The sequence below is a fragment of the Falco cherrug genome, chromosome 4 (assembly GCF_023634085.1).
Source record: "Falco cherrug isolate bFalChe1 chromosome 4, bFalChe1.pri, whole genome shotgun sequence".
NCBI lineage: Eukaryota > Metazoa > Chordata > Aves > Falconiformes > Falconidae > Falco > Falco cherrug.
In genome coordinates, this window is record NC_073700.1 from 28,628,790 (window position 1) to 28,651,016 (window position 22,227).

At 47.1% G+C, this 22,227-nt stretch overlaps 1 protein-coding gene across 3 annotated transcripts in view; it reads right to left on the reverse strand.

Annotated features, from left to right (window-relative positions):
- Positions 1-3,593, reverse strand: part of USP22 (ubiquitin specific peptidase 22) — a 110,965-nt gene extending 107,372 nt beyond the window's left edge. The window contains exon 1 of one of the 3 annotated variants that reach the window (XM_055708077.1): positions 3,345-3,593. In XM_055708077.1, coding sequence (XP_055564052.1) covers positions 3,345-3,470 — 126 coding nt within the window. In that variant the 5' untranslated portion in view covers positions 3,471-3,593. The remainder of the gene's footprint in view (positions 1-3,344) is intronic. The other 2 variants (XM_055708076.1, XM_055708078.1) reach the window with 2 other exon arrangements.
- Positions 3,594-22,227: the final 18,634 nt, after the last annotated feature.

Below are 22,227 nucleotides of genomic sequence, written 5' to 3' on the forward strand. Positions count from 1 at the left end.
ACTTGAGCCCTGAAATCTTGTTCCAACTTTTAATCACAACTATTACAATTTCAAGAGTCATTCTTTGGATTTCTTCCTCGTCCCCTTTTCCCGTTCCACTCCCCAGCATGACAAGACAGGTTTTGCCTTTGCTTAGGCTTCACCATCAGCAACACATTTACACCATGGCAAAGCCTCTGCCTAGAACAGCACGTATTATGACTGCTGCACTTTACTACTCCGGCCAAGATGCAGTGAGCAGAGGCAAGCTACAGCCTCACTCCTCCATGTAGATACAACAATGCAGCATGACGACACCTCAAATCCCAGCACAGACAACGCTTCAGAAGTGAACACACTCCTAAAACCTTCACCAGAGTACCAGTATCTACAGAGATGTACACATAATTACCTCTCGCTTCTGACTAAGAATTCAAATGCACATTCAGGAGGTAGCCTTCCAACGATAAACTGTGCTTTACAGCTATGCTATTCGCAACACTGGCTGTAAAGCATACTGAGCTGAGCACTGAAGCTCATAAAAGCTTATTCGCAGAAAAGGTAGGTATTAAAAATGAATAGCAAACAGCGTTAAAATGGTCTTCCAAAGCATAACGCAGTAGGCAGTGGAAGTGAAGTGGGAGGAACGGACACTTTCTGCCCCCTGCAGTTGCCATTGCTAGCTGGATTTTTAAGACAGCCTTAGGAGGGATAGTATGCTACCATTCTAGAAACCTAACAATTTACATCTGCCTATCACCAGACAGCCAAGACATCTTTTACAGCTAGGTTAATCTAACAGTTACATTGACCAAGGCTTCCCATTAACGATCAACTACACACGTCAAATGTTTTTCACGATAAACAAATTATGTGCATGTCCTTGATTTTGCAACAAAAAGGACTATCACCTTTTACCAAACCTCTAATTTGACCTCATTGTTTTGATTAGGATTAAGAACAAGAATCCTCACCACCAAATCGGTACTCTAAAGCAGTCAGAACTATGCTCCTAAAATATATATATACACACATACATAATATATGTATATATAAAATATTAAAGGACAAAAGACTGTTTTCTAGTTATTAGACTATAAACATGCCTCCAAACAGAAAATACCATTTATCAAATTTTACATGTAAATGAGTAAGGCATACATACAGACAGCATTTCAGTAAAGAAAAATTCCATGGAAGATCTCATGCCCATATGCAGGAGAGGTAAGTACCATAACTGTTGCTTATATACTTTCTTCAATCTTTGTGAATATAGACTGGGATTTGAACCCCAAATTCAGCTAGCCAAAATGTTTCCCTATACATGATCATGTACTCCCACATATTTCAGGTTGGCTGAATTCAGGAATCCAACTATTTTCAGACTGGTAACCTGCTTGAAAAGAAAAAAGGGGGGTGGGGGGTAGAAAGCATTTTTAGGATGTATTTGAGAAACTGGTGTTTTCCATGAGATGATAGATAATTTTGAAACAATGCTGTTCTGCTTTAAGAGCCTGCCCGTGCAGAGAGGAAGTGAGAACAGATTGATTACAATGGGATATTATTTATTTCCAGCTGTTTTTTCAAGCAATGATGAACACATCACTACCATTAGATTCCAGAAGAAAAAACCCTAACTGTTGCAGCATACAAATGGTATGCAGGTTACAAAGGATGTTCCAGATTAAAAAAAGAAAAAGTAGAAATTGTGCTAATGAAATCTTATTTTCCTTCTTCCACATAACATTTGATTTATATTTGTCTGAGACATCTTCTCACTTGTCATTTTTTTTCTTCCACAGCACACGTATAATTTTTTTCCTCCATTTAAGCTACAAGTACCGTGTATCATGTATCAATTTGTATCTTGACACACTAAAGGCTAAATAAACACAGTTTGACTAATATACTTCACAATGTTGGTTTGTAGGGGATTATAAATACTAAAACCAAGTTTGACTGTATTTTGCAGGGCTATCAGGTTAACTAAATACATTTGAAACGCTTTTCTTCTCAGATCCCATTTTTTTCCTCCAAGAAAAAACTGGATTATCCTGAGAACACAAATGAAATACGGAAAAACGGTCAGCCACCTCATCCCTGAAGTACATCTCTCATACTCTAGGTCTAATTATGACTGAGCAGCTTAATGCAAAGCAACTGGGCTGAGAAAGTTTTCAATGGGCTGCTTCAACACAAACACAAACCGTGCTGTCCCAAAAACCAAGTTTTGCTGTTGCACTCCCCTCCTCAGTCATGAAGCGATGACTGATAGAAATCTGCCAAGTCACTTTGAAGCGAAAACGAGTAATTAGTTGTACAGTTGAGAGAGAAACACGCATGTGGACAGGGATGTCATTTGAGAAGATAGGGGGGGGGAAAAGTGCTCTGCCCCTCGCATTATGCCTCAGGAACAGGGATTTCTGCCTCAGGAACAGGGATTTCTCCTGGGTTCGCCTGCACAGGGCATGCCCCCAGCACCAGCGCACCCCTTCCCTGTGCTCCAGGCTGAGTCAGTTCCTCCCCCGCCCCCCCCCCGCCGCCCCAATGCAGCAGGAATTCCCTTTTCCAAGTGGATTATCACGATGAGCAGTTTGTTTGTTGTTTGGTTTTTTTTTAAGGGGGGGGGGGGGACACACAACAACATTTAAAAAAAAAAAAAAAGAAAAATTAAGCAAACCATCCCACTCACTTGCCTCAGCCACCGTGGCCCCCCCCCGCCCCGGGCCACCCCGCCGCAGCCCCCCGGCTCGGGCGCGCCCCCCGCCGCGCCCCGGCGGCACAAAGCTCGGCCGCAGGCCGGACGTGCCCGTTGCCCCGGGCCTCCCCTCCCCTCCCCTCCCCCCCCCCCCCAGTATTCCGGGAAGCTCTCGCTGCCTCCCGCACCTCCGGGAGGAGGCGGCGGCGCTGCGGAACAGCCCCGCTGCGGAAAGCCGGCCCCGCCGCCGGGGCAGGTGGCACAGAGGGAGGCCCCGGAGCGGGGGGGGTGGGCTGGCTGTCCCACTCCATCCCGGCGCCGTACCGCCCCCCCGCACACCCACACACCCCGCCACCCCCCGGAGGCCGGAGACACCGAGCGCTTCCTCCTCCCTCCCTGCCCCCACAGCCGCGTGCCGGAGCCCGGGCCCAGCCGCTGCCGGCGGGGCGGGGACGGCGCTGGGGCCGGGGGGGTCGGGCCCACCTGCCCCGCGGGGAGGTGGGCAGGGCGGGCGGGGGGCCCGTCCCCTCCCCGCAGCCGCGGGCAGGCCGAGGCGGTGGAGTGCGTGTGAGCGGCGGAGGGAGGGCGGAGGGAGGGGAAGGGACGGGAGCGCGTGTGGGGAAGGGACGGGAGGGGAAGGGGGGTGGATGCGGGCCGCCCCCGGTACCTTGCGCTTCCTGGTCTCGGCCGAGCCGCTCCACACGAAGCACTGGTAAATCGCCCGCAGGTTCTGCTTCCAGTTCTCCACCTTGAAGCCGGTCACATGGCAGCACCCGGCCGCCGGCGGACTCATGTCAGACCCCCCCACATCAATCCGCCCGCAGACGGGCCGGGCCGGCGGGCAGCGAGCCGGCCCCTTCCCCCCCTCCGCAGCAACCGCACGGACACGGCCGCGGGCACGGGCCGGGGCGGCCGCGCGCCCGCCCGCGCGCCCCCCCCGCCCCCCCGCCGCGCGCCCGCCCTCCGGGGCTCCGGCCCCTCACGCCGCCGCCTGCCGCGCGGCCTCCGCCGCCCCCGCGGGCTGCTGTGGGGGCGCGGGCAGCGGCTGGCACATAGAGCCGGGGCTCCGCGCCGCCACGGCCCCCCGGCTCCGAACAAAGCGCGGCGGCGGCGGGCGGGCAGCGCGCACTCCCTCTCGCCCGCCCTCTCCCTCACACACAAAGATGGGGCTCTCTGAGGCGAGGAGGAGGAGGAGGCGGCGGCTGTAGCGGCCGCTGCCGCCCCCGGAGTGGCCGCCGCTCCCTTCTACCTCATAGAGGCCGCTGTGGAAGCGGCGGGCGGAGGGGAAGGGGAGGGGGGCGCTGGCGGCGGCGACCCTGGCCGCGGTGTGAGCGAGCGTGTGTGGGGAAGGGGGCGAGTCTCCGCCCGCCGCCGCTCCTGCTCCCCCAGCCGGCCGCCCGCTCGGCTCTTGTCTCTTTAAACCACCCCCCCCCACTCCTTCGCTGTCTCCTTCCTCCTCCTCCTCGTCCGCACCCCCCTCCGCCCGCCGTGAGCAATGGTCCGAGCCGCTAACTCAACCTAGCCCGCCAGGCCCGGAGTGGGACAGACCAACGGAGAAGGGGCGGTAGGTGCTCCCTCTCTACCCCGCCACCCCTGAGGGAGGGAGCCGGAGCGGGAAGGAGCGTGGCAATTGGTGTCCCCGCCCGTCAGTCCGCCACCGGGCCCGCCTCCTCTAGCGTCTCATTGGTTTCCTTCCTTTTCTTCTCCCCCCTCCACCCTTCCTACCTAGCATTTCCCTCTGCCGGAAAGGGGCGGGAAGAGCTCGGCCTGAATGACAGAACGCGCGGCCAACGGATAGGAGGGGCGGGACCTGGTAGCGAGCGTTGTGACTGGACCGGTCGGAACGGTCGTCAGTCACGTCCCAAGGCGAGAAGGGACTGGCGGCGACCGGCGAGGGGGCGGGTTCTCCCAGCGGCAGCCTGCCCTGTGGGGGCAGCGCTGCTGTCACATCCGCTGGTCCCGGCTGTTTCGCTGCTCCCTCAGTGATTTCCTGAGGGGAGAGGGGCGGCGGCGGCGGCGGCCGGGCCGCTCCCCGGGGCAGGGCGCCCTCCCCGCCTGCGCCCGTGTGCTTAGCAGAGGCCCTGCCTGGCAGCCTCGGCCTCCGCGCCCCTCAGCCTCCGCCCCACCCCCCCGCCCGGGGCTGGCTCCGGTAGCGCCACAGCGGGCCCCGGTTAGAGCAGCCGGTATTGCGGGACAAACCCAACACGAGAGACAGGCCCTCCCCCATCCTTATCGTTCGCAGATTCAAACAGCCGAGCGTGGCTCCGCGGGGCAGGCGTGGGTGTAGCAGGCCCCGCCGGGCCTGAGGGTCGGGGCCTGGGGGAGCTCGCTGCGAGCAGCCGTTTGCCCCGAGGGCCGTATATGGTGCCTCTCACCGCCATCCCGCTCTCCCGGTGCTTCCACAGGGAAGAGGCGGAAGTAGGGTATAACCAGAACTGGTATTATTTCAGCTTTTTGCTATAGAAGAAAATGAGAAGACAATGAAAAAGACTTGAATCTGTACATACTTCTTGGCTTGGGTGCTACGTGCGCTATGGGGTTACACAATGGTGGAGTGAGGCAAGAGGAAAAGGATGGGAATTTTGCTGTGATTTCTGAAAAGCAAGGCAGGAGGCTTTGCAGAGGCTAGGTTTTTAGACAAGCCCTGGAAGGCCTGTGCAACAAGGAAGGTAGTGGTTAAGTACCCCCGCGTTATTCTATCAAGACATTTTTCAGTACATGTCCAGCCTACTGCTGCAACTGGCAGAAATCAAAGACAATTGCAACTAGCACCTGAGGACTGAATCACTTTCAGTTTTCTTCAGGGGTGTTGCCATTTTAGAAAGAGAGCAGGGTTTCTGGTAGCAAGAGAGATTTTTTTCATGATTCATGTAGAACCATAAGGTTTGGTGGCAAAGCAAGTAGGGAATGTAGGGCTAGCAAAAGACCTGAGTTTATCCCCTCAGACTGTGAAGCAGCAGCAGGCCAGGCTGTCCTGCCAGCGTGCCATATGGGAGACCTCCTGTAATGGCAACGTGGATTTTTCAGTCTGCCTGGCTCATGCCGTTTGTTAGCCTCTCTCTGAAATCCTTCTTCCATGCAGTTTGGGGATTACGGCTCCAACAATAAAGCTAGAATTGCCCCACAGGAGAAGAGAGAGATGCCAAGAGACAGGAAAGGGCCAAATTATCCCACTGTGTACACAAGCTGGTAGAGGTTGCTAGTTGCACTGCTAGCATTGCTAGTAGCACTGCATATTTCAGAAGATTACGTGTGAAATCTAGAATGAATACATTCTCTTTGACCCTACATAATCTTTAGACCTATTAAGTCATCATAACGAGCGTGCAACCTATACCTCTTCTTGAAAAGGTAACAAGAACGGGTGCTGCACATACTTCCCACAGGTTGACCCATCACCCTCAGAAACATGTTTACTCGTGACTGTGGCAGAATGCTTCCACCCATGGTCACTGGAGTGTTGCAGCCCTGGCACCACCTACCCACCCCAACGCATCAGACCATGAGACATTACGCGACTGCTGAGCCCTCATCCTTTCTGTGTGAGAAGGCCTTTGCACCTTCCTGATGCTAATGAATAGAGTTTAATGACCCCTGTGTTGAGCATTTCCCACATCAAGGAACGGCTGGACGTCTCGCTAAAACAGCCATTCCCTGCAGTCTGAATGGCTCTTTTATAAACATAAGAAACAGTATGAACCAATTAAGCTATATTTTCTCGAATGCTTGGGACAAGCTCCCCAGTGATACCTACACAGCTTCCTCTTTCCTTCCTTTGAGCCCCTTATTAGAGCCCTTTGCTTGCAGTGGGCGCAAAGCAGCTGAGGCTCACTAAACTACTCACATACCAATATCAACACTTACATGATGGTTAGTAGGTTGTTTCCCTGAACTCTACTGCTCTCAAAATCTCCATCTTACCTTGTCCTAGCTCCTAAACGGTTTGGAGCAGGGACTTTTTTTTTCTTTTTTGCATTTATCCGGTGAGGATGGTGAGGGTTATGAAGTATTATAATAAGTGATAATAACTGAGCTAAAGTGAAACCTTTTCAGAGGTGAGAAGGCTCTCCCAGTGTTAAAAACAGCCTCATGGGTTTGGTGATGATCCTTTTCTACTTCCACTAAGTCAATGTTAATATTCCTTATTGACTTCAGCTGCACCAGAACTGTACTCTAAATGCTGCACGCTTGTCATCGCTTCACAAAGACAATAGCAAAGAAAATTCTCACATGCTATGATCAGGCATACTCTTTAATATCACTCTGATTTTAACACCTAATCTACAGGAAGCATATTCAAAAGAGTGTCTCACCTAAGAAACGTCATAAACTGTTTTTAATAACCTCGATCTTAACATCTACCAGATTATTAGCAATGAAAAACTGGCAGGAAAATACAGATCTCTCACATTTACTAATCAAACAACTCTTTTACTGTCTTGAAAGAAATGTACACAAGTCATGATGGCATTCTGACATCATCTGCTAAACTAAGAAGTAACGCAAATGAGGTCTCTTGGATCTTTCTCATCCAGATACAAAAGGGCCATCAAAGGAAGCTATTGATTAGTTTTATTTCAGAAGTCAGCTTCAAGCAGACCCTGATGTCTCTAACCATCTGCCTTTTCTCTGTAGCCTTAAAATTAGCTGGTCTTCCACGCCCAGTTTCCATCATGATGAATCAAGCCAGGACATCAGCTGTGATCACTTGGTAACAAGAGAGATGTTGTAAAAGCACATTGACTGCTAGAACTTAATATGTGATGTTATCTCTGTGTGTCACTATGTGTCTCTGTCATCATATGTCATCCCAGCAAAAGCAGTGTAAATTCCTTTCTTCCTATATATGCTGCAAGAGCTCTGGTTTGTATGTTGCTATAAAATGTACAATCGTTTATCTAAAGAAAAATTGCAAAACGTGCATGAGGCTACGTGCTGAGATGCTGAGGAGAGGCAAATCAAGGAATATACCAGACAGTATAGATATCAGCTGTATCAGGGGAACTCAAACTTTATGGTCAAACATTCACTAATCCCACCCATAGCCTGCTTTGCCAATAGCAAACAAGAGCAAGGTGTGGTGTCTTTGTTCCTACCGTCCTGGTCCTGCTTTCTTAGCCCATGTCACCGCCAAAGGCATTCAGTCTCCTCCTAGGTTCTCTGAGAAAAGATTCACCACCTCCTTCCTTTCTCTGAAGTTTCTCACTACAGGCTTCCAGAAGGAATCTGGAAACTCAGTGCTAGACACTGCTGTTAAAATAGTATTTTCGAATTTGGCTTTCTTGTGGAGCCTAAGGCAAATCAGCCTCAGAATATGGCCCATTTCATTCATTATTAGCCAAACTGAGTCAAGTTCCAAGGGTCCAGGTGCCCTGGTGTCAGTAGCAGGGCAAAAGTATAAATACATCAACTTTCAGGAGAACTGACCACTGCTTTCAAAAGCAGCAGTCAGAGTGAGCCAACTCCTACCCTCGACATCCCTCAAAAAGATTACCAGCATCTAGTTCAGAGTGGATAGAAGTGAATGGGATGGGTGATTAATGTCCTAACAGCATCTAGTATTTATTCTATGCGATCTCAATATTTCCAGTTAAACAAAACCCCCGACATTAATACAGTCTAAATCCAAGACGAGAGTTATTCTTACGCTGCAACAACCTACTGTTACTAATCTTGGGCTTTTCTCCATGGCTACCACATCAAAACAGGAGATAAAGATAAAAGAGAGAATTTCTGCCAATGGAATATAAGTCTATCTCTCTGAAAAATATAAGATTCCAAAAGGACAATACATGTTCAGTGCCCCACAGATTCTGAAATTTTCATGGAGATTGCAGAGTGTCTGTGTTTGCTCAATGTAGGGTGTGGTTCCCTATGCAGAAATAACAAGAATTGTGAGTTTATAGACACAATCGTTTTCTTTTGAGAAACACCTGCATTTGTTAGTGTTTCCCTCTCAAAGAAGTATTTCCTTTGGAAAAATACTAATTTTTCTCTCTGGCCATTTCAAGAACAAGTACAGCATTTAACTGTTCCTGCTCCTTGAGGTTTCACAGCCCACCACTTGAAGACCTGCTGAGGATGTGAGAAGTATTCTCTGAGACACAGTAAACCCCTATGCAGGACCATCCGTGACCTCACCTGCTACCACTGGGAGCTGAGGCCCACTGCCACCTCCCAAAGGCAGAAGTGTAGAAATTTAAAGACTGACTCTTAGGGAACATTTCCAAGGTATGGACATTACCTTTCAAACTTAAAAAGTTCCCCCAAGGTTTTCCAAGCACCTTATTCTCCATAAAGAGGGGTCTCTAAGACCGAGGTGCTTATTGTCAATGAACCATTTTGGAACCAGAGTAACAATCCACTCTAAAATAAGTGTAGTAAAGAACAGGTCTTGAGATTTTTTGAGGCCAGCTCCTGACTCGGTGAGCTTGAGGCAAGCTCTGGAAGAGGGTAGTGCCATTAAACCCTTTGCTTTCTATCTTATCAAGACATCTGAATCTTTCCTGTGAGGTATAAAAACTTCAGACTTTATAAACACTTCTTGATTGTTCCAGCCCACACAGCAAAGGTGACACAACAGCACAGAGCAGCAGTCAAAACAAAATAGGAGTGGAAAATAGTGACAACATTTTGTCAGGTAGTAATTGTTAACTCAGGGCCTGCTTGCTACACACAGACACGCACACACAAGAGTTTACCAGTTTGCTGTAGTTTTAATTTACTCTTGGGCATAGCTTGGGAATGTCTCTAGAATAAAACCTTTTGGTGCAGCAGATAGCTTGGGAAAGGATTTGCCTCTGGGGGAAGGAAACGATTTCAATCCCTCCTGTGTCTCTTGGAGGAATTTTTAATTTTTAAGCATTGATGATTATGCTAATTAGTGCTTACCCTCAAATGCCAATGGAATATAAATGTTGATAGTAGCTAAAACATACTGCAAATGTGCAGCAAACTCTTTCTCCAGAGAGTCATCCATGTTACATGATAGCTCAGCTGGGAAGAAGCAGCATTCTTCACATGGAAAAGCAAAGTAACTGTATCTTCGATCCATGTCATCCCAAGGTGGCACTTCTAAACTCTGCTGGATAGCCATGAATCAATTGTTACTTTATCCCTTGGGCACGCTTTTCCACATAATATGTGTTAAAATGTCCAATGTAGTTCTCAGGTAGACTTTTCCTTTGATCAGATGTATAAGCAACATGAAGGATTTAGCTACAATCCCTCACATAAACTTGGATTACAAGTGAAGCTCTCTGAAGTTTGAAGTTGAAGAGACTGAAGACCCTGGCTCCAAAAATGGATTTGAAGGGGGCTATTCAGGAGCTTGAATTGCTTGCTGGTTTGAAATTCAAGGACTGAATAGCTTGCAAAGTTCCTAATTCTGCACATGCTTGGTAGAACTGAGAAAGGAACTCGGGAATACATTGCTCCTTAAGTGTCATCCTGCTTCTGGTAGAGCAATCAAAGCAGACTCTAAGTAGGAATTCCTCCATATAAAAAGAAGAGGAGCCTGGTTTGGGTATTCTGAGGTAGACTGATGCTGGACTTTAGCACTCACTCCTTTTTGGCTTCCCCTGACCCAGGTCTCCAGATATGAACCCATTTCTTCTTTTATTAACAGACACAGAGAAGTTAGCTTGTGTGCATAGGGCTAAAATGCTAGATCCAGTTATGGCATCTTGTTCTTGTCACAAAGAGTCTATTTGCTCCTGCAGGCACAAGGACCCTCCATGCTAATAACCAATCCATAATACAGGAAGATTCCTTGGTACCTCTCTCCTGCATTTTTTCAGACACTCTAAAAAAGACAAATTCTCCCACAATCTAATAGGAAGGAACTTACAGAACAAGTCTGCTTACCAAAACCTACACAGAAAAAAATTTGAAACCCTAACCAAAACATTTTTAACATTGAAATATATTTTTAAATCTTTAGTGATTTTTTTTTTTCATCCTAGCTCAAGCCTTTTCTCATCTAAGCATTAGGAACTTCCATCCAAGTAGTACTACCATTACTTAATCCAAAACATTTAAAGCACATCAGGTTGTATGTCTGACTGCAGGGCTTAAACCTCTGGAGATATCATAGGTAAAATCTGTTGCATGGTTCTGCCTGAAGCTGATTGCCCTCACTTCTCAATGAAGTTCATCTGAGGTACTTCAGACACCTCACAGTCCGTACGGAGAACACTGTGTACCTGCTCATTGATCTCAGGGACAAAGTACTGACCTTGCTACAAAACCAAATTGGTTGTATAGTCCCTGCTACACCAGCTTCTCGGAAAAAAAAAAGGTTTTGTTTTCAGCCCGATCTACTAGTAACGTCACCATGTATCAACAGTAACAGCACCTGATAGGTGCCAAGTTAGAGATTTCCACATGGCTCAGTCCTAGTACAGAGGACGGAGAGGCTGCCTGAATCCACAATATTCAGTGACAAAGGGTTAGTTCAGCTGCACAGGTCCTGCCAGAAGGATGCTTGTCAGTCCAGGGAGTACGAAGACAAGCTGACTCCAAACTTTGTAATCGACTCCTGAAGTTTTCCCTTGGAATCATGGACCCCTGTATAGCTAATTCAAATCTACTGAAAATAAGCTTGTCTTTGTGATCTTTTGCAGACCTCTTCAAAGTAGTTCGCAGACTTCCAAGGATCTGTGGGCCATAGGTTGAAAAGACTACTAGAAAAACAGAATGCCTGCACTCATTTTTCTGAAGATCATTTGTTAGATTTCCCATCAGCAGTGTCACAGGATGGAACCTTGGCCCCAGTTGAACTTAACAGGAATTTTGCCACTGACTTAAACGGAGCTAAAATGTCACTCCTGCTATTTGTCAAGTCAATTGCATCCAGACAATACTTTAACATCTGGCTTCAGCTGAACACACAGAAAAGTTCACTCCCTTAGTCTCTGAAGACAACACAGAACATTGGCTATCTCAACAAAAATGAAAAATTAGTTCTTGGCAAGCTGCTTAGAATAGAGTGGATCTGTCCAGTGACACTATCGGAACCAAATACCCTTTCTTTAGCATATAGTTATTGGCAACAGCATCAACAGATCCTCATTTTCTGGGAAGAATGTCAAAAGCAATCTACTGTTGAAAGTCACGTCATTGTAAAAACTTTGTTTAGACAACAGATCTGTCCTCATCTGTGGTTTCCCACAGACAAGGGGAGATTTCACCCAATTCATCTGTTTCCCAAGCCATTGGAAGGTCCCTAGTTAGGTTAGATAGAGCTGCTCTACCTAAACCCATCTCCAAGTATGATGATCATAGCTGAAGGACAGCTGATGTGAGCTCATGTCCCTCCCTAAAAACCCCACTGAGACAAGGCATTATCATTTTTTCGTAAAATACTCAAGCTAGATCAACCACAAGTGGGGTACATCTTTTCATAGCAGAAAAAAAAATAAAGCTATAGAGTTATTTGACCAGTGGTGGCTTTAAAAAAAAACACTATTTGAATGGGAAGAATCATCAGATGATGTCTGGAAGAAAAGGAATGTGCAAGGAGGGGGGCTTTTATGCTTCAGGTAGACAAGGATGCGCACACTGTTGTTCCCTGCTCCATGTACTGGTGAGTTACCATTCTGCACACCTGTGCGAAACCAGCTTCCCTCCATCTCATTGCATCCCCTGGGAAGCAAAACCAAAATCAGTCTCCAGTATCTGATGAGCCTTAATTCCCAGCACTTAAATAATTAGCTTCTCAAATGTACGAAAACAACTCTCATTTTCTGGATTAATGAAGGAAGCTGGGTTCCACTGAGCAAAGCTATTATGGAGCTGCTAATGCACGGTTTGATTTCATCGCCTGCCACTAAACACAGAGCGATGTGGGCTCCTGGGAGAGGAAGAATACAAGGAGATCAAGGCTGGAGGGTTGAACTTGGAGGCAGTGGGGGAAACCCTAGCAATACTTTGTGGTTTTATGCAGAGGGAGGGCTAGTTTTATTTGTGTGTCTGCTGAGTTTCATCTGGGTTTATGAAGATGCCATGTAACCCAGAAGGCGGCAAAAGCTCTGGGAGATCCTAAGGGGTGGGTAGTTTGCTTCAATGACAGACCAGGCAAAGGCAATTTCTGAAGCAGGGTAACAGAAATGTAACGCACACAGATGCCTAAACCTTAGGTAGCCGTGCAGCAGCTTCTGCCCAGGTTCTGTAGCTAGAGCAGTCCAGGATGGCAGAAGTGTGATGCAGCAGCTGTAATGCGATGTCTTTAGTGGTACTGGAGCCTGCTTGTCCTCCCTGTTCATCTGGCTTATGAGTTAATAGGAAACTGGTTGCAAAAAGTAAGTCAGTCTTTTTCTTGCCTCCTCTTGGCAGGTAACAGGCATATAAACTCTTCAAAACAAACTTCTGTTCTTTCTTTTATATCCAGGCACAGGACGGGTGATTTCATTTTTCCTAACTGGATGGAGAAGGGACTGAGACAATGTCAAAAAAGATGCGAAGGTTGCTTTGCTCTGCACCCTGGGAGATTTAAACCTAGGCCATATTATGTGAACAACCCAACACTGTTAGGACTGTTCCCTTCCCCTCTCTGCATCACTATTTTGCTGCCTTGCCCCAGACTCTAGTGTTTCACACAGGTGAACCAAAAACACCCACTGAACCTGTTTGTGGTACATCAAATGGGGAACAGAGAATAACTAGGGAATCAGGGCTTCTGAGATGTAACTACAGCTATTCAACAAATGCGAAGTCATGCAACTTCTCAGACAAGGGGAGCTGGAAAGGCCTAGAGTGTTGATTTCCTTAAATTCTTCAACCATCAAAAAGCCCTTCAGTATGTGTCATTCTCACTCACCCATTAGAACATCCAAATTAGTAGACATGCAGTTCTGGGTGTGGATTTGGAGCTAAATAGCTTCCTACACTGAAGTTCTTCTAACTGCAGTACAGGGTCAATATGCTCCTAAGCACCTAACATCTGTCACACCCTGCACAACAAAACAGAACAAAGCAAAACAAAAACTTTTGACCTCTGTAAGAAAAGCCTGAAATCGTAATGGAAGCCCCGAGTTAAGAAACCTTGGTGCAGACATGCAGCAGGAGTTGAGAGATTAATGGGGAAATCAATGGAACTGTGATGGCTTATGCAGCAAAGTTTGTGCTTCACAGCCCAACCTTCAAAGACAGGGACCAAGGACACTATGGTCCTCCAGACACCTGAGAACCTCAGCACCTTCCCAAATCAGGAGCAGTGCTCTAGAGGTGGCCATTCAAAATTAAGCATCTTTGAAAATGCAGTCATGTCACTTCTTACGTCAAGGCTTGTTGGACCACTGAATTCAGAGAAGTTACACCCCATGTAATTTAGCTGAAGCAATCAGGAAATAATTACGTACAGTGGAGAGTTAAAAGACAGTCATTAAACTGTACAAATAAATAACTGAAGTGACTAAAAAAGCCTACTTTTGGAGCACTATTTAATGTAAATGAATCACTTGGTGGACAATGCAACAATCATCTGTTCAGCTTCTATTCATTATCAAAAACAATACAAAAGGATTGGCAGGGAATAGCTGTATGCCAGAGGGAGCCCTTTAGGAAATACCACAGAATCTGGACTGGCTTTTGTCTGTTCTTCTATTGTGTTCTGACAATGCTTCACGAATTATGTCCAACGTCACTTTGGTTATCCTCCCCCCACCACCACCCACCCCCCCAAGAAAAAAACACAACAACAAAAAAACCCAAAAAAAACCAAAACCCCCCCAACAAATCAGCCCAACAAATCAGTAGTAATCTTGGCCTTTCAGAATGCACTGAAATGCTTGTTCATGTTAGGAAGACTTCCACACATTATGTATCAGTTTTGCCAAGGCTAAAAGACTGAGGATGTGTGGTCTCAGGCACCCTGGGAAATCCCACTGCAGGTGATGAGGCAAAATCCTTTGTTTTGGGCAAAAATCCATTAAGTTTCAAAGAAATCATCCCTTATCTTTGAAACTTCAAATGCTTACTGGATTCAGTACTTCAGTGAGTTACATACTCAGTAAATGAATCTTTTGTTACTCAATTTGAAATGGCACTAACCTCACTAAGAAGCTACTTTTCAATAGGTTGTATTTGTACTGATCATCCCCAGCGTTATCTGGGGAGTTATCTGCAGGAAACTGCAAGCGAAAGGGAACCTCCATTAGGGATCTGGGGAGGTAAACATACCAGGCAGACACCTATGCTAGAAGAAACAGAGGCTAAGAAGACAATATCAAGCACTAAAATACTGTCATTATGCTTCAGAACTGATGATCCACTGACATTCACATCTGTTAAGAGCTACTGGTTTGGAATATCTGAAAGTTCAAACTCGGTGGCATAGCAGGTACCCATAGGGGTATCCTATCTTACCTGGTTCCTTGGCTCACTCCTACGTTGCTGCCGCAACTTACAGCTCCTGCAGTGTTGCTGGTTCAACTCTTTGTAGACGTGCAGTGTAAGCCAAATCACTGAAACAGTCTGCGTTAAGAAAAAAAGACAACAATGATACACAAAAGAGAAAAGAGAGGGGCAGATAAGTAGGCTTTGCTGCTGAGAAAAAGGCATGCGGAACCGCACCCAGATTTGACTTCTCAAGGTTGTCTTCAAGGTTATTTTATTTTGTATTAGACAAAATCTTCGGCTTTTCAGCAAATTCCTGCAGCCAGAGATTATTTTTGTCAAACTCAGTGATGACAGAGTATGTGGGTTTCTAGTTAACACTATCTAAAACTTGAGATAGAAATGCACACTTCATAAAATCTTGCTACTAGCTCAGTCTTCCAAATAAATTAGACAGAGATGGCATCAAACCCCCTAGGGCTTATGCTTGCAAAATCCCCACCAAGTTAGCTGCATAGCTTGGCTTGCAACTTGGGAGTTTTCCTCACAGCATGTATTCAGAGTGCCACTGAAGGTGGGACTCGAGGGGAGGGCTGCCAGCCCATACTGGGACTATTTATGATATTACTATTCCCAGCTTCTTCCTATCCTTCAGCTGAAGATCATTACTGATGAAGCAGAGGCAAAATGGGTGGCATATCTTCTCTGTGGCCACCCCAGTTCAGTGCCTGGAACCGTAATGCAACCTGAAATAACTGGCAGTTTAGATTTATATGCTGTGAATGGTGATGCACTGTCCTGCCTGCCACCTTGAGTACTGGACAGAGACCTTTGACAGAGGCTGGGGCAGCAACACAGAAAATCACTCTGCCTGGAACTGCCAGAGCTCTTTTGGAGACACCATTAGTATCACAATTACTGTGGGACTTTAGTTCAAGATGCACAATTCTTGGTACATACCAGGCCGAGCTGCCATGTAGAGTTGTGAAAATGGATGGTTGTAACACCCTAGAGCAGGAATCCTGAATGCTGCCCCTTCACTAAAAATTTTTACCACTGGGCAGGGGTTGGAAAGGGAAGGGACAACTACTCAGCTTCTGATAACAGTTCATTTTGCAAGACCGTTGCCACCATTTGCACTGACACTTTTTTATAGCTATCTCTGTTAAAGGACAAAAGATGTCCAGTATCCTTTTGGAAGGAAAAAAACCCAACCCGATTATGTTAACACCCAGTACGTTAAAGGCATCATCCTACTAGGATACACTGAGAAGAAATCAGAATAATTAACCCCCTTTGTTTAATAAACTTCCCCTAAAATATCCCCGAAAACGTATTCAGTAAAATTCTATTCCTCCCTGCTCTGGTGAAGAATTTTTTATTTTTTTTTAGTCCCTCGGGTGGACGCTTATGTCAGGTCTCACTGTAATTACATATACCTCACAGCAGTGCAGGGAGACTTAATTAAGAGAGTCACTGTAGGTGTGTTGTCAGACAGATATAACCTAGTCCTGTTGGAGGAGGTACTAGGATCCAGCTGCAGTGGGCACATTAAGGAAGACAATTAAAGTTTGCAGAGGGTTTGAGATCCTCCTGCAAAAAGCAGCTAGGACACACCCAGCAGTCTTTATTCAAAGCCCCTCAACTCCATCATCAGGGAGTCTGTGGTTTTAAAAATCTCTCTGTACTCACCAGGAGACGCTCTGCTACACCACAAGATTTCATATTCCCTGCCCCCCCCCCTCCCCCCAAAAAACTGTGACTCACCAGTTTCAAACGGTGACATTTCATTCCCAAACTATTCTGGGAGCAGCTGGCTCCATAACACATGGGGATGTGGGGAAAAGGGAGGAGGGAGGGAAGAGCCAGATTGCAAAGTGAAAACCACTCATTCTCTCCCCCACACAGGTACGTTACTTTTAAATTTCAGAACCACATAATTTGGGACACGCTGGCAAATTCCATTGGAGCAAAACAATAAAACAAGCACATTTCAGGGAAAAAAAATTAATCTGCACACGCCAGTGATGCAATTCTCTCTCAGCCAGGAGGGACTGGGAGAGTGCTTTGCTCTCCAGATCTAACAGATGTGAGGAAACGCACTGTCCCCAGTTCTTAATTTCCTTCTGAGTTTGAACCCTGCAGTTCTGGGCTGCTCTGTCGAATGGTTTCTCTGTGATGCAGACCCAGGGTTTAGTCATCAGCAATATCTTCTTAATGATGAACAAATGTATGTGCAGTGGGAAGATGACAACAGGGGAATGACAAAGAAATCACTGTCAGCTTACAGTCCCGAGAGGAGTTTTGTGTCACACTGCAGTTTAGCACAGCTTGTGTCCCTGCTGCAGGGACGTCACTGCCATAAGCATAACATCCAGCACGTGAGGACAGGGCTGCTGCGGGTGCTGGCCTTGTGGGCTTGTCAGCACACACATGAATTTGCTGTCACTGGTGCAGTGCCAGAGGCAGAAGCATAATCTCTCCTGGCCTCAGACTATAAATCCGTGCATGGTTGATTGGCGTCATAGCAGCAATCCAGCCCCATTCATTAATGTTTGTAAAATTCCACGGGGAGGGAGCTGTAAGTGATGTAACCTCGCAGGCTCCCCGAAGGGAGGGTCCGGAGGCACGTCTGCAGCGGGCAAGGCAGCCTGGCATGAAGGCAGGGGCGCAGCGGGCTGCAGGTGGCCCCGCAAGCACACAAATGCCAACAAATGCCATCGCTGCAGGCAAGTGCCAGAGGGGCGAGAGCCTCAGGGCAGGCTTGGCAGGGCCACACACCCACAGGGTGGTTACCCCCCCTCTGTGCTGGATCCTGGATCGGGTGCTGGGGGTGGGCAGACCCATTTGCCCTGCACACACTGTCATGGATGATGACAGCGCACCACCACACACCCTGCTGTGTCTTGCACTGTACAAGCTCGTAACCGATCCCCGTGCATGTCCACACAGGAAATGTTTGATTACAATTTCATTCATCTCCTCAGCTGCCTTTATAAAAGGGAAGGCTGCTCTTGCGGCGTTCTCTACCCAGCAGCGGCTCGGGACCTTGTGCTGGCAGATTCAAGCCTACTACCATCCTTTACTTGGGGAAGCCTTCCTGAAACCGGTGCTCATTCAGGGAAGAGGAGGTTGGCTCGCTGCTTGATACTGGCATGCAGCAGCAATGACCTTGGCTAGGTAACCATCTCCTGAATACAAAGATGGATATAAAAGCAGCAGTTCCCTTTTCAAAAAACAACCAATCTTCTGCTAAGGTAGGGAAAGGCAGTGGTTTGTTAAATGCATGCGTCTGTCAGAGCTGAATTTTTTTTTCCCAGCTTCCCTAAATGCCCTTCACCAGCAGAGAGGGGGAGGGGACCTGCTCTTTGAAGCCTTTTCCTTATGGGAATAGAAAACACGGAAAGAATTCAATTCTCTGCCATAGCTCAGCAGCACTGATACACGCTTCAGAAACCAAAGCCCAGAAGACAAGCTGGCTGGTGGGCGCGGGTGGCTCGGAGCCTGTATTACTACCCGATTAGCCTTGCTCAATATCCAGCATCATTAAGTGTCCCCCGTAGTGTTAAAGCACAGAAAGAAGAGGGGAAGGAATGGAGGCTGGGGAAGAAAAATTAGGAAATTCTGTGCAAAAAAGAACTGCAGTTACTCCAATCTTTGATCACAAGCACCATCTAGTGAAGGGAAGGATCACTGCAGCAGGCATGGCTCGGGCAGCTGCAGCAACCACAAATGGAATTTGACTTTCACCACAGGTTTGCTTACTAAAAAAACCCAAATATCACCATATGCACAGACCACGCGGTATCTGAATGAACAAGAACATGTCCAAAAATTGCTGCCCTCTGCGTAAATATTTCTCCAGTGGAAACGTGTTCTCCTCCTCCCATCATCTCCCACCAGAGAATCTCAGCCACCCCAAAACCCGCAGGGAAGGAGGCACACAGGAAGAGAACGATTTCCATGTTATAATTTGGGAGCTAAGGAAAAGAAAAGGTAAGTGGCCGGTCCAAGGTCATGCAGGAAGCCAGAGGCAGATCCGGGAATAGAGATCAGCCACCCTGAACCCAGGGATGCCTGAACAATAGCACAGACTCTCCCTCTGTTGTCATTTAACTCCTTCCTAACCCACCAAAACCCAGAAGAGGGGTAGGCTAGCCACTTCTCTGCAAACGTGCCTGCTGCTTCACAGCTCTCAGGGGCCCAGCCCTCAGACCCTACCGGCTTTCACTCCTCCAAACCAAAGAGGGAAGACAGCAGGGAGGGAAAGGGTTGGATATCCTGAGATCTGTGAAGCTGCAGGTAGCAGTTATTTTTATACACTGGGCCTGAGCTGTCCCCTCAGCAATTAAAGCAACACAATTAGTATCTTTTTATGGAAATGGTACCTCAGCTTTGCCACGTCTTCATTTCTGTGAGTGATAAAACATCCCTATCTCCCCTGAAGCCGTTCAACTCTGTTAGAACCGTTGTGGTGTGTGAGGATCTTTAGCTGCAGGAGGAGAGGATATTGCTCCCTCTTCCCTGGCTTTTGGGTTAACTGCAAGCATTGGGGATTTGCAGCAGGATCACACATCAGAAATGCGGTTTCACTAAGTCTACACTGTTCTCATACTGAGCTTGGAAATGCTGCAGTGCAGGGTCTAATGAAGACAGTAATTATAAACAACTGGTACCAAATCCTATAGAGACCAACTTAAAAAAGAAAGACTTGTGTCATGCAAAAAAACTGAGTGCAGTGAACTGAACCTACAGTGAAATTCTCTGAGAAAAGAACTGAGGGCAGTAGTGATCAGGTGTCCAGCACCAATTCTGCGAAAGGACTCTGATGCCCTTGACTCAGACCCCAGTTCCAAACCAGAACTATAACTAGCGCAAAAATCAAGACCGCTTTCTTGGGTCTGCTGCCTGAAAGGGCCACAGACAACTACCTACAAAGAGCTGCAGGGGCAAAGAATGGAAAAAGCCCCAAGAGCCCTTCTTTCTCCGTTTCCCACTGTAGATCTGTTTCTTCCCCTAATGCCCTAGTCTGTTCTCATCCACTCCTATAAACCAAATCTATGCAAGCAGGGAGGGGAGGAGGAGAGTCTGCACTCTTGCATCAGAGGCTGAGACAAGAAAATCTTTAACCATGCCACAGCCCTTTGAACATTTATGTTTTCTAGCCAAAGGCACTGTCAAATTGGGAGCTTTCAGTTCAGACTAGTTCAAGGATGTTTTCCCTGGGGAAGGTTTTTGTTACCCTGTGGGGATTTCTGCACAGATCTCTGCTCTTAGGGTAAAGCAACCAAAGCTTTTCTTAAGAAAGAAGCTACATCTTATACTCCTAAAAAAAAAAAAAAGGTGACAAATAAAAGCCCAGAAGAACTAGAGCACAAAATTGTTGCCCTAGAGAATAGGGTTAAAAGGCTGTAGATCTGCACTCAGTGATGCTTGCAGTAAAGCAGATGTCACCAAAGACAAGTGCAAACAGTTCCTTGAGTTTGGAGATACTTTTTCCCCTCACAAAAGAGCTCCCACACTTCAGGAGAGCACCACAGAACGGCAGGATGTTTGTCAAGGAAGCGTTAAAATGCTAAAAGGATTCCAGCCCTTTGCAGTTGTAGCCCAACACACAGGGAAATAGAACGGGAGACACTGAGTGCTAATAAAACCAACAGGCGTAGTTTCCGAAGACTATACCAATGTCTACCAGTCGGGCCTGTACGGTCTCCAAAACAAAAGTCCTAGATTCAGGACAGATTCCCCTCTAATGTTTTGGAGAACAAAGGCACGTCAACCTAAGTCAGTCACCTAACTGCCATCCAATGTGCAACATCTCCATCAGCAGGTTTAAATCAAACGTGAATTTGTCTCTAATGACACTATGTTAACTTAAGAAAATGGAATCCAAATCAAAGCAACAAAGCCAAGCCTTAGTTCAGTGGATTTCCTTCTCAGATTGCAACTCCCATCCAACCCTTTGCTATACAACTCGCTACTTGTACAATCACTGCAGGGCACCTGGTTTCAATCAGCTTTGCCAGCACCTGCCAGTCTGGTCACAGACTACTCCTTATTAAAATAAATGGGCTGACAGATACCAGGTAAATGACCAAAGGAGCTTGGACAGAGCTCTCAAGCAAGTGCTGCCCTGTAAGAAGGGGAATACATTAGGCTACAGCTCACCCTGCCCCGCTCTGGTGGGAAAGATGCTCTGAAATGTTTTTTTCTAGCTCCAATTTTCAGAAGACTGAACTGATGACAGCTTTCAGTAAGGCTGTCATGACTACCTTCTTCTGAGTTTTATTTTTCAATTTATTTTGTGTAAATAAAATTATTGATTCTTTCCTTTCATTTTGCGTTGGTCCTAAAGGCAAAAAAGTGCATTACCATCATACGTTTCAGAATGCAATTTTTAAGGAAGATCTTGAATTCTTTTCTCCTTTTTCCTGAAATATTGACCCCTTACTAATGACAAACTCACACTGAAGCTGTGAATTTATTTCAGTATTTTCCTTATTAGAAGAGAGGAGCAGAACAGTTATCATAAAAAACTTATGATAAAACTGTCTTTCAAACAGCTGTCATAAAAAGCTAACCTTTATCTCTCTGCTGTTCACAGGGAAAGACATCTGGAATTAACTGCCTCTGGATAATGCTGAAGTATTTCTGACTGCCCTCTGTAAATTTATCTTCTTCTCACACACACCATAACAAAAAGGCGGAAAAGCTCCTGGTGCTGGGATGAGGCCACGCACCCCTTCCTTCCTAAGGTTAAAAGCTCCTTACCCCACTGAGTCCACTTGGACTTTGGGATCACTGGGGCCTCGGGTTTCCAAGGGCCTGCTCAGATGTGAACCGCAGCAGAGCTGTCACCTCAACCTGAAAGCAACAGGACCTGCAGTGCATTCAGGCCCTATTTCATCGCAGACAGACTGAAACGCATCCGTACCACTGCTGCAGCCCGTGAGCATCACCGCACACAGCTCACTTAAAAACGGAGACAGCAGATCTGCCCTGATGGTGGCCTGGAAAGGGACTCTGCCGAAATGCCTCTTTTTCTCCTTCCACAGGAATTCCCCCATTGCTGCTCCCAGTCCCACCGCATCCAGCTTGTCCATCTTCAGCCTTCAGGCGGAGACAGCAAGGAAGAGCTCAGGTCAGTCTAACCAGCAGGTAACGGCCTTTGCGAAGGGGCGGCCTCCACGGATCCGGCCTGGAGGCCGCACGGG